This window comes from Apodemus sylvaticus, chromosome 2 (genome assembly GCF_947179515.1).
Source record: "Apodemus sylvaticus chromosome 2, mApoSyl1.1, whole genome shotgun sequence".
Taxonomy (NCBI): Eukaryota; Metazoa; Chordata; class Mammalia; order Rodentia; family Muridae; genus Apodemus; species Apodemus sylvaticus.
The window spans coordinates 184,282,959-184,295,707 of NC_067473.1; the positions used below are offsets into that span (position 1 = coordinate 184,282,959).

Below are 12,749 nucleotides of genomic sequence, written 5' to 3' on the forward strand. Positions count from 1 at the left end.
GCATGTGCATGAGCACACACGGACTTGCAAGCATGCACTTGGATGTGCATGTGTGTGTGTGCAGGTGGCCACAGAGGCTAGTAGAGAATGTTGTTGAATCTCTTGGGTGGAGTTACAGATATCTGTGTACCAGCCTACATGGTGCTAATCCCCAAAGTCTGCTCAGATAAGACACATCTACAGTATGCCCCAGCCTTGCTTTTAAGTATACATTAAAAATTGGCAACCTCTTCAGGGAGCATTTGACAATGGTCTCCCCATCCTGTAACTTGCTGTGCCAATTCATAAAGTCTGGTATGGTATTCTAGAAGGTCAAGGTTTGGCCCAAATGCTCATTATGTGTGTTGTCACCAGTACCAGAGGATTTAGTCACACCTTTACTCTGCCCCAGACAGACAGAATGCAGCTTGCTGGAGTTTCCCCATGATATACAAGAAGGTGCAGCCATGCATCTAAAACTCAGTGTTTTGTCCATTTGCACAAGTAACTCTAACTGTCCAGCACAGGAATTTGCACATAGCTTACTGTTAAGTATATCTGTGTGGACTGAGAAAATAAGATGACCAGTTATTTAATATAATTAGCTGATGATGAAATCTGTGGCTGTCTGTGAGCCACCAGGTTAGTTCCAACCTGACAAGTCATGCTTTGGGGAAACAAACAAAGAAAGAACAATGATACAACCTCTCTAACAACAACAACACAACCTCTTTGACACACTAAAGACAGGTGCTAACAGTTTTCAAAGCCAGTCTCAGTGGAATATGGTGGTGACTCATGCCTGTATCCAAACACACGGCAAGCTGAAGCAGGAGGACTGCTGTGAGTTCAAGGCCAGGCTGAGCTACAAAGTAAATTTTAGGCCAGCGTGGGTTACTTTGCCAGACTCCATCTCTCCAACAAACAAATAGCTGTAATAAAAAAGCAAAAGCAATATAAAGCACTAAAGGCAATCCTTAGCCATCGGGGAGGAATCTTTTTCTTAATGTTTTGCATATTTCTATTAATTTCACATAATAAGCATATTTTATATTTAATGGGATGATGTCTTTAGAAATTCCTCTATACTTTCTAAGATCTTAGAAGTAAGAAGTTGGTCATTTATAAAAGAAAACTGGAAGTGAGGCAGATTGGACTTCAGTTTCACTCTCATCTAGGAACTCAGCTTGGCCTCATGATGATGTGTCTGGAGCTTCCTGCCCAGCATGGCTGCTTCTTACGCTCAGCTGTCCCCAACCCTCTGCTTCCTGTGCAGGCTCATTAGACGCCTGCATCCTACTCCCAGGTCCAGATCAAGTCAACATCCATCCATAAATCCACTGGTGGTCCTTGATCTTGTGCCTCTCTAATTTCTTTGTCCTTTAACTAGACCATGAGGATCTCTGAGGTAAAACAGCTTTACTAATCTTAGCGTCTCTCAGCCTACATGGTGCCGACTGCACAGTGGTACCCATCAACACTCGTGAAACTGAGGGAGTTGAAATCACTTTGAAGAATCTCGTTTTCCTCAGCAAAAATGCTTGTGAGGAAGAATCACATTCAAATTGTGGGGGGAAACATCCCTCTAGATTTAAAAGTTATATTTATCTTGGGATAAAAAATTCCTCTGACTACTTTGCCAGGACAGTTTAGTTGGCAAGGCTGGAGCTATCCCCAGCATCAACATATTCCACATAAGCCTGACAGTTAGAGCTAGAGTAGGGGTGGATGGTGCCTCTCAGGGTGGTCGTCTGAGCGACATCTCCCCTTAAACATCTCCCTTGAATCACTGCACATCATCATCCTGATTGAGGGATGTTGTTTTCTAACATGGCAACCCACACGTGAACAAGACGGTTGAGCTTGAGGTGCTTCCAAGAGCATGGTTGATACCTCACCATTCACTATATCCGGAGGAAGACAAGCAGCCCGTGCCTCTGCTGGCCTCTTGCCATGATGGCTCTGTCACTCTGAAGGAGATTGTAGTAGGGTCTAGGGTTGGACAGTACAGCCCATGTTAACAGACATCTGTCCATCTGGCCTAAATTTGCTGGGGGCTTTCATGATTGCCTTCCCTGGGTACCACTCACGATTATTTAGTGATTTCTCTGTTTTACGGTTACCCCTTTCCCTGATGTAACTACTTAAGAATATCATGGGCAGATTCTTAAAGTGTAATGTTCTTGTGTTTTTTTTTCTTCATAGTCACCCCTTGTTTTCAGCATCTGTTGAGTATTATGACTGGCCAAATGGTGACATATGATTTCTTATGTCAGCTTTCAACTTTCTTAACTGGGGCATTAGCAAAAGGAACATTCTCTTTTCCCTAGTCATACAGACCCTGGATTAGTTTTATTCTATGTTTTATAGTATATTACTGTCGATAGTTATTTTTCTTTCCAAAGCGTTCTCAGACCTGTCTGCTGGGAGGCCTTTCCAGTTGGACCTATCATGTTGCAAGCTCCCGGTGTTACAAGGCACTGAGCAGGAGAACCTTGATTTATATTCAATCATCTTTACACAGTTTTGAATTAAGCCTGAAGAACAGTTGCTCAGCCTGTTTGAATAACTCCAACAACAAGAACCGTCACCAGCACACAGCAGTTTCCTTCTGGGCAATGCAGCCATGCATGTCTGCCCACTGTGCCCATATATGCACAGTGTGTGGTCTAGGCTTAGATAGTGTGTTGACTTTGCTCAAGACCTTAACCTTAGTCATAACGTTGTCATGAGCTGACTCATGCAGACTGTAGTCATGTGACTCAGACTCAACATGGGGTCTGCGATGCCCTGTGTGTATTCCCTGCCTTCCCTAAGAAGCACACACACACTCTGGTGTCCTAGGCCTGAGCCCCCATCTTGCTAATACTGTTGACTCAAAAAATCTTTTTCAAGAGTGGTGTTTACATTCGTTCCCAGTAACCAGGCTCCACACGGCCCAGGGATCTGTGCCTTCCAGCCTTGTGTTTGTTAGATCTGCTTCTTTCATGGGCTGAAGGTCTTCACTGGGTTTTCATGGCTCTGAATGTCAAATGAAAGCTTGGTATTAGATGATGTCCAGGTCTGTCTCCGCCTTAAAGACTCTGTACCCGTCTTTACTGGGACTCTGTCGTGTAGCCTCAGTGGTCTGAGCACAGGAGATATGAACTAATCATTTTGTGATGAGATGGGCTCTTCCCCTCAAGAGCTGTGTTCCTCTGTACCAAGATCTCTTCACCAAAGAAAGACCAGACCAAGGGAAGAGAAAAGCATCCCCACTTCCACCCGCATGATGGATGAATGTATTCTTCGCCTGTCTCCTGCTATGCAGTGACATGCCTGCTCTACTGCCCACAAACCACCGTCTCTGCTGTGTGGTCAGAAACACAGCAAGCTCAACTTATGCCAGCTCAAACCGCAGCTAAGATGAAGGCTTTGATGCCCGTGGGATCTGACAAAGAAACGAAAATGATAAATTGTTCTTGGGTTTCCATCTCTCCTCATTGCCTCCAGTTCGTCTGAGATTTGCTTACATACCTGTCGCAGGTATGGTCCATCTCTCCTGTCCCCCCAGGATGGCAGTGGCAGTATTTACCTTCTAACAACTACTCTTGGTCCAACAGTCAGGAACTGTTCTAATGCTCTGCTGACAGCATCTACGTGCCCCGGGGTGACTCCGAAGCTATTATTTGCTGACTTCTCTTATGTCTGCCTCCAAACCATTCTTCTACCCATCCTAAAGCTATTCTCTAGATTGCACCTCATACCTGTAACAGATTTTTTTCCCCAAGTGATTTGCTAAACCTAAACCAAACATTCAAAACCCCCACCCAATTCCTATGGAATTTCATACTTTACTTCGAATTCCTGTCTTTGCTTTTGTAAAAGCTGATGAGCTACCAGATTAATGACACCAATTTCATAGTCAATATCCTTCACTGTCAATCACTTCAGTCTATTCTAGACTGTGTATTTCAAAGGATGAGATTATTAGTACTATAAATGCACAGTATTATAGAATCAAAACATATATTTTATGGGCATGTTTACTTAAAACGCCCAGACAAGACAGAAAGTAAAATGTAATTGTAACCCTTTCATCAAAATGCTTGAGATAAGGCTCTCACTTACATAATTGAGATAATGCAATATAAAGTATGTTTGATCATACTAGTTATGTGTAACCATACTAATTATGTGTAACCAACACAATCACACCAATAGTTACACCATTCATGAGATTTCTGTAAAACAACATTTCTTCTGGCCACGGTTTTCAGTCGACTCTACTAACTACCTCTTCATGCTCAATGAATACAGAAAAAAAATATTCAGTGAGAACTAAGCTTCCTTGTTTTGAAGCTCTGGAGACTTAAGGAATGGAATTTGAGAATTTTGGGGGTGTGTGACTTTTTCCAGGTATCTATCCTTTTCAGAAAGATAAGCACTTGCCTTCATCACCGTCATCCCCGAATGGGTAGAAGAGAGCCACAGCCAGGTTGATGAACACAGCCAGGTTGAAGGAGATGCTTCCCCAGAGGGAGATGTGCCTGGAGAACCAGAACAGGGCGGGGTTGTCTAGGAAGCAACAAGAACAGGGTAAGAATGGCCAGTATGTGCCACCATCAACACAGGAGCCCTGCTGAGCTAACAGCATGGGCAATGTGACTGTGACTAGCCACAGAAATGGGTCTGAGGAGATCATGATTTACTTTAGAAAGTGTATTATAAGACCAGATAGTAACGGCATTTTTTCTTGGTTCCTTTTGCATACTTCAAGAGTGTCAGCAAAGGTGATTCTACAGTAAATCCCTTGAATCAGGACCATGCAGATTGGGGGAAGGACCTAATAGTTCCCCAGTTCCACTCACTGGAGGACTGATAATACTGATGGGTAAGATGATGTTATCCTTACAAAGTAATTTCATAAAAGCCAGGATGGCAGAAGCAGGTGTACATCTACTGGAAAGCCCCTTATAGGTATAGTGACCTGGAAACCCAAGTCTTGGCACTGCAGGCCAGTGTGCACAGGAGCCAGAGAGACATAATGGTTTCCCAGGCCTGCAGTCTCAGCATCAGATGCAAGGCTGAAGCAGAAGGATGCTTATGAGTTTGATAGCAACCTGGGAATCTGAGGCCAGCCTGCATTATGTAATGATACCCCACTTTTAAACAAATGCTATAATATTATCTATATTTTAAATTAGAATGTTTCTAATAATGTTCTAGGTTGGATGCCACGGGGGCGGGCAGGGGGGGAAGGTCAATAAGTGGGAAAGGCTTTGCTGAGTGTATCAGAAAGGGGACTCATGCCTGGCATCAGGAAGAAGCTACCAAATGCACCGACCAGTGCTTAACAGGAACTCAGCTCTTCACTCCTAAGTAACTGAGCAAACTTGTCACATGGAGCAGTTTGGAGAGCAGCTATGTTATCAGCCTACACTGGGCGCCTCTGTGGCTCCTCTGGGTCTTGTCTATTTTTCATCTTGTAACGTCTCCACATAGGATTGAAATACTGGATGGGGTGGATGGGGTGGATGGGGTGGTGTTTGCTCATAACCTCAGCCTTTGGGAGGTGGAAGCAGGAAGATCAGCAGTTGAAGGTCTGCCTTAGCTACATAGTGAGTTCAAAGCCAGCCTGGGCTACATGAAACCCTGACTCAAACAAAACAACCTCGAAGATGAAAATATTAGAGTTTGGGGCTAAAGAGATGGCTCAGCAGTCGAGGACAGGCACTGCTCTTGCAGAGGACCCAGCTCGGTTCCCAGCACCCACATCAGGTAGGTGACCATTGCTATAACTACAGATCCAGGTGCCCTCTTTTGATCTTTGCAGGCATTATATACATGTGCACAAGCCCACAATAAGCAAATACACATACACATGATTAAAAATCATAATTAAAACTTTAAAGACCAAATACCAGTGTCAGTGGGGTGAGGTTTATGAAAAGGTAAAGTATGTACTTTTGGATCCACCCCAAACCACTGTCTGGGTCCTCTGTTGACTACAGGCTGTGCTCCTCCTGAGTTCCTCTCATTTCCCTCCTCCTGGGGTGAATGAAGACTCCACAGTGGAAGAGGCTGTGCTGGGACCATTTTTCTGGGCAATCACGTGATTAATCATGAACTGTAGACATCTGCGATGTTCCCTCTCCTTTCTATCTACAAGTCCACAGAATCATTGAGATGACATCCTTGTGATCAACTGCTTCTCAAACATAAAATACAAAGTCCACTGGGAATTATTTTATGTTTAATTTTGGTAAAATAAAATAAAATAAAACGTTTGTCACAAAACACAGAGCCTAGAGTTCCAGCTTGCTATTCGATTAATTTAAGCTGATTATTCAATATAGATAAAATTAATATTTTCAAATATCTCAAAAGTTTTTTTGAATAATCCACACACATTAGATGCCCAGTCTTTCTGCTGAATTCTGTGTGGTAAAATTCTAAGGAACAAAAGGTGTCTTAGGAATTGAAATCTATTACGTCTCCGCCTTTTGGCTATGATCAAGTGTAGGAACTGAAACCTGCACGACACCATCTTATACCCAAAGGAGCCTTTGACCAGCCCCACTCACCTTGCATCTCTCTGTAAAGAGCCTAGAAAACTGAACTGTAAGTCACAAGTGCCCGCCCTCCTGGGAAAACCTCAAAAAAACAAAGGACCTAACACCAAGAGCTTTTCAATTCTGCCTCAAGGTTTATCATCTAAGAAAACAACTTAACATGACTTTTTAAAATTTAGGTGTGTTTTATTTTATGTGCACGAGCGTTTTGCTCACATAAATGTCTTGCGCACCCTCTGTGCCCTTGGTGCCCTGGAGGGCAGCAGAGGGTGAACTTGGGTTTATGGATGGTTACAAGCTACCCTGAGGTTTTACTTCTGGGCCGTCTCCTCAGTCTCATTAAAATGATATAAAACTTTAAAATTAAAAAATATCCCAAACCCAGTGTTTCCAAACACACTGGAGAGTTGTGCTACAAGTGGACAGGGAGCCATGGTGACAGTTTTGACTTATCACGGGGCTCTGTCCGGTTACAGGTGTTCGGAAATGTTTTGCTTGCTAGATTTCAGGAGAGAAAAAAAAGGAAGAGGAAAGAATGACTCCCAGGAAAACACTAAGCGCTTCGGATGTGGAGTCATCTATGGGTACAGAATGAATCTGAGGATGGACGGAGCTGGGAGATCCTGTCTTAACACACCCAGAGGACACTGGGTGAGAAGGCTCTGATGCAGACTTTACCCCAACCCATTAGCTGACTACTCAAGTCTAGGGGTCAATGCAGGGCTTCACACCTGCAGTCATCCAGCAGCACACTGGCTCAGCCGCAGCCTTGCAGCTTATAACACATTAAAAAAACATGCTCGGCGGCAGAAGCTGCGAGCCATCTGGTTGACCTGGAATTTCTATGTCCACCAAGCTGCAGATGGTTTGGCTCCAGAGACAACAGGGGCTTACTCTTCAGCCTACAGATGATTTCAGGGATGTTAAACTGACAAGAAATTCCATCAATTATGTAGATAAACTGGGCCACGTGACCCTGGCGCCGCCCCCTGTCTCGGGCCACGTGACCCTGCCCCCCCCCCCCCCTCCACTGGCACTCACTTCTGATCTTCTTTTGCCATTTCATCTCGTTGTAGAGATCTTCCGTTTGCTGGAAGAAGTCGTTCACCTTGCTTCCTTGCTCATCCCTCTCCGTCGTGTTGAACACTCGATACTTGGATTCCCGCGTGAGGAACTCGCAGATATTGGGAACCGGAAAAACAATCTGCTCCATAGTCCGGTCATGCCGCACAATCTGAAAACAATTGGCGCGCGGTTTCAGCCTTTTGCACACCTCAGTCTCAGACTCGGTTTTTAACTTCCTTTTTCTTAACTAATAAATTTTGTTCTTTGACAATTTCATGCATGCATATAATACGATCGGTTACTCCCCGCCCCACCCCCAACCCCGGTTATTTATCTCCTGCTCTAGACGCCTGTTTCTTCCTTTTAAAAAATCTCTTTCCCATTTTCATAAGTTTCTGGGTTTGGTGTGTTCCCCCAGCCACTCACACAGAGATTTTAACTAGAGCCCTCTGTGTGATTTTGGGTTTGGAGCTATCTGGAAGCACCCAGTGGACTGACTAGCAGATACACAGCAGGATCCTACAAATCTCTGGTTTTCAGTTTTAGGATACATTTACTGGTTAGCTCTGGTTGTCAACTCGGCAAGGCCACGGCTGAGGAACCCCTCAATCTGACTGGGCTGTGGGCACCTTGATTATTAACTGAGGCAGGAAGGCCACGCCCACCATGCAGCGCCATCCGTACGCTGGTCCACTGGCTAAGAATGAGCACAGAGCCAGCACCCTGTTCTTCTACAGTTCCTAGCTCTGGTTCCTGCCTTAATGTCTCCTAGTGACACACTATGATGCATAGAGACATAGCCAAATAAATCCTTTCCTCCTCAGGCTGCTCTTGGCAAGAGTGTTTTATCACAGCAGCAGATAGAAAGCAAGGACAACGCACTTATGAATGATATTTTATGTATCCAATTATGAAAAATGAGCCAACTAGGTGACCTTGAACTCAGACGTAAGAATCTGTGCCCAGTTCTTCTGGGTACCACGTGACTTCCTGAGCACTGGGTGTCTTGAGTTCTCCGTACACAGAGGCATGTTTTGTCTTTGAAGTGTTCTCTTACCTAGAATTTGGTGTTTGGAATGAGAAATGTTCCTTGTGGGCTTATGTCTTTGAACATTTGGTCTCCCATTAATGGAGCAGTTTGGGGGAGGTTGTATAGGAGGTGCAGCCATGCAGGAGGAGGCTTTGAGGGCTTAGAGTTTACTCTCCCCTCTCCCCTCCTGCATGTGAATAAACCATAGCCTCTGCCCCCACACCTCCCCTTTACCGCCCCTCCCCCAGGCCTCCCCTTCACCTCCCCTCCCCCATGCCTCTCCTCCAGCGCCCCTCCCCCACGCCTCCCCTTCACCGCCCCTCCCCCATGCCTTTCCATCCCTGCCTTTCTGGAGCCTTAGCCAACATAAACTCTCTTCTCTAAATCGGTTTTTATCCTGGAACTGGAGTAATGGATGGGGGCTAGGGACTGAATACAGGCGTCTTAACCACAGCATTAACTACTGGCTGTCTCTGCAGCCCCTGTATGTGCTAACTTTAAAAGATAATTAAAATATCAACTAGGAGACATATTTGGTATGGTAGGCAACCACATGAAAAGGATTTTAAAAGGTTTACTTGATCCAACAGGGTCAAGTTTTTTTTTGTTTTTAAATTCTTAGGGCTTACTGAAGAAATAAAGCTGTGATTAGATAAGCCAAAATATTCGGTCCTTGCATAAATGACACATTTAACTCTGGTTGTCACATTTCACAAAGGGCAATGACAAACCAGAGAAACCGAAGGAGGAAGTGCTTTACCCCAAAGGAAGCCAAATATGGTTAATTTTCCCCTAGGTTATTCAACAGATGCTTATTCAGTCATTAGCTGAGGAGTCAGGGGAACTGAAAGTAAAAAAATAAAAAAAAAACAAAAAACCAACAGGATCCCCACCATAGGAGGGAGTGAGCTGAAAAGAATAGCTTTTTAAATGTTAGAGGGAGCAGAAGGCTGGGGGTGGGGAGGACAGTCTAGTGGTTAGAGCACTCGCCATGCAAAATAAATGTGAGGGTCAGAGTTCAGATCCCAGCCGGGCGGTGGTGGTGCACGCCTTTAATCCTAGCACTCGGGAGGCAGAGGCAGGCGGATTTCTGAGTTTGCGGCCAGCCTGGCCTATAGAGTGAGTTCCAGGACAGCCAAGGCTATACAGAGAAACCCTGTCTTGAGCAACCAAAAAAAACAAAAAACAAAAAACAACAACAACAAAAAAAATACACAGAGTTCAGATCCCCACAAACCCAGGAAATGCTGGATGAGTGCACCAGCCTTCCAGTAATCCCAACCTTGGAAGGCAAACCCAGGGGCTCCTCAGTGCAAGCTGGTTAGGACTGGCTATATGACCAGGCTCTGGGTTCAACTGGGAAGTCCTGCCTCAGTGGAAAGGGCAGAAGAGTATGGAGGGCAATTCTTGGTACCAACCTTGGACCTCTTGGTGCACATGAATGTGACCACATACACATGCAAAACAAACACGCACATGCACACGCACAAGCACAGGCATGCACGCATACATATGCATGCAAACATACACACACACACACACACACACACAGCTACCACCCTGAGGGGAGCCAACACTGGGAATGGTGACTAGTTACAACAGTCTAGTGTGATTCACAGATACAGAAAATCTTTCCAATGATCAATTGCTTAAAACCAAATATGATTTCTTCAGAAGCAGTGAGATACACGCATGAGAGAACCCGAAAGTAAGGTTCCAATCACGGGGCCTCCTCCTTGGATGGTGAGTTTGCTTGAGCACCTCCCCCCTCCCAGAGCTACTACACCACAAGCTACCATTCTTGATAATGCCCATGACTGCAATCGCTTCTCTTCAGGCAAATCTGGCCCTGAGCTGCGGCAATGTAGGTGTTTGTACACATGAACAGGGATCCACTTTTGACATGAAGTGATAAAGCTTAATAATGCTAAAAAGTTTAGCAGAAATAAACAGTAACACAAGAAAGTCCCCATTAGAGAGCAAAGGTGTCTGTGACACATTCTGCTGAAAACTAAAAACCGTCTCCCAGAATGAATGAATGTGCGGTCATAAATCAGGAGTGACAAGCAACCACCACTCTGCTCACTTCTGCATGATTAGCTCTGCCAAGAAGCATCACAACGATACCCTCTCTGGAAGTGACAGCCAGATGGGTCCCCCGGCACACTGCCTGATCTGCTATAGGACATTAGATAATGTCTCAATTACGGAGCAAGGAGAGGACAGCTATCCATCAATAGATGTGTAAACAGCTAACTATTTTGAGTGTATGATACCAACATGAAATTTTTACTAGTGCCTTCACATTTTCTATACTTTCATATACTTTTATTTTGCTTTTTTCAAAGCAAGGTCTCACTATGTAGCTGGCCTGTAACTTGAGAAACCAGACTGACCTGGAGCTTACAGAGATCTGCCTGCCTCTGTCTCCTAAGTGCTGTGGGTAAAGACACGTGCCACTATGCCTGGCTTCAATCTCTCTGTTGAGTCTCAGATCCCTATCCTAAGAAGCCTCTGTAGAGGAATTTTAGTCCAGCAACATAGCTGCTCTTACAAGTGATTACATCTGAAGACTTATACCTATGTGATCTGACTGGAACACAGACACATCCTTAGTGTACACCTTTCAGGTAAAATTAGTTTGTAGAAGGAAGCAGCTATGTTTGAAAGTGTTATCTAATTGAGGGGTAGACAAAGTGATGAATCAGAGACAGATCTGACAGAGTGAGACAGACAGGATACGCCCAACTCTCAGGAGAATGGCAGAGGAAAGAGAAGCTATTTAAGAGTAGCACAGGGAGAGAGTCAGTGCAGGGAGAGAGGTCAGTGCAGTGAGTGCAGTGTGGTGGAGTTGAGTTTGTTCGTGTGTTTGTGCAGTTCAGTGTAAGTTAGCAGAGGCAGCAGATGCCAGAAAATAAGGAGCCAGGAGATTAGAACAAATTGCCAGAGTTAGTTTGAGGCCAAGCAGAACAAATCCGTGAGAAGCTGAGAGAAGCCAGATCAAATCAGTCAGCTTGGAGAGGAGTTTGAGCCGGAACAGCTGAGTTGAACCAGCCAGCCAGATTTCAGAAAGAGCTAGAAAGGGTGAGCTTATTTAATAATAAGCCTTCAAGACAACAACTGCATCTGGCAAAGTTACAAGCCTCCCCAATTTTTAAGAGTCAGATTCTCTAATATCTTGTCTCTAAAATACCACTCAATGCTCTACCCTATTTGCTTCTGTGCCGCAAACAGGAGAAAAGCTTTACACTTCCCATTTCAAAAACTTCAGAGTGGTTCTGGGGAGAGAAAAGACTCGAGGTGGACAGACTCGGTTTCTACACATGGCTCTTAGACCTCGGCTTGCAGGACAGACTTTTCCATTTAAATCATCTGGTAATATTTCACAGTCCTAAGAAAATCATAAAAATGGCCTCGGGTAGAAAGCAAATGCATTCTTTCACCATTGGGCCCTTTCCAGGAGTGACAGGCAGGTACCTCGATCTGTGCAGTGTGGTTGGCGTAATACTTCAAAGCTTCATCCCCTTCCTCAGGATCAGATCCAGGCTTGAGCATCTGCTGCAGCAGTTTATTGTGGCGGGCCAACTGCCGGGAGGAAAATAGAGGGTTAATGTCTCTTCTTTGCCCTTCTCTCGGGATGAGACTTGGAAGTTACTCTGTCTGTTGGCACTTGTGTATTTCATAATCCTGGGGTGCCAGTAATTAGCCATATTCAGGGAAGGCATGTCTGTTTAAAAAGCATAAATAATCAGAATCAGTCATTCTCATTTGTAGATAATCCCTATCTTCAATGAATGTACCAAGGAGAAGAAATGCTGATGGTAGAATCGAGGAAGATGAAATTCCTTCAAACTACACATACATACAACTCAATGAGCAGCTACACAGACATGTAAGCCAATGACCAACTACACATACATGTAAATCAATGACCAGCTACACATACATGTAACTCAATGATCAGCTACACATAGATGTAAATCAATGATCAGCTACATGCATGTAAGTCAATGACCAACTACATATTCATGTAAGCCAATGACCAACTACACATACATGTAAATCAATGACAAACTACATATACATGTAAATAAATGACCAGCCAGCAGGGCAGCAGAAGA

At 44.5% G+C, this 12,749-nt stretch overlaps 1 protein-coding gene across 2 annotated transcripts in view; it reads right to left on the bottom strand.

The window, feature by feature from the left end:
- Window positions 1–12,749, bottom strand: part of Itpr2 (inositol 1,4,5-trisphosphate receptor type 2) — a 410,062-nt gene that overhangs the window by 77,859 nt on the left and 319,454 nt on the right. For both annotated transcript variants that reach the window (XM_052175272.1, XM_052175273.1), the window contains exons 46-48: window positions 12,106–12,213; window positions 7,575–7,767; window positions 4,411–4,536 (exon numbers count right to left, since the gene is read on the bottom strand). In XM_052175272.1, the coding sequence (XP_052031232.1) occupies window positions 4,411–4,536; window positions 7,575–7,767; window positions 12,106–12,213 (427 nt within the window). The remainder of the gene's footprint in view (window positions 1–4,410; window positions 4,537–7,574; window positions 7,768–12,105; window positions 12,214–12,749) is intronic.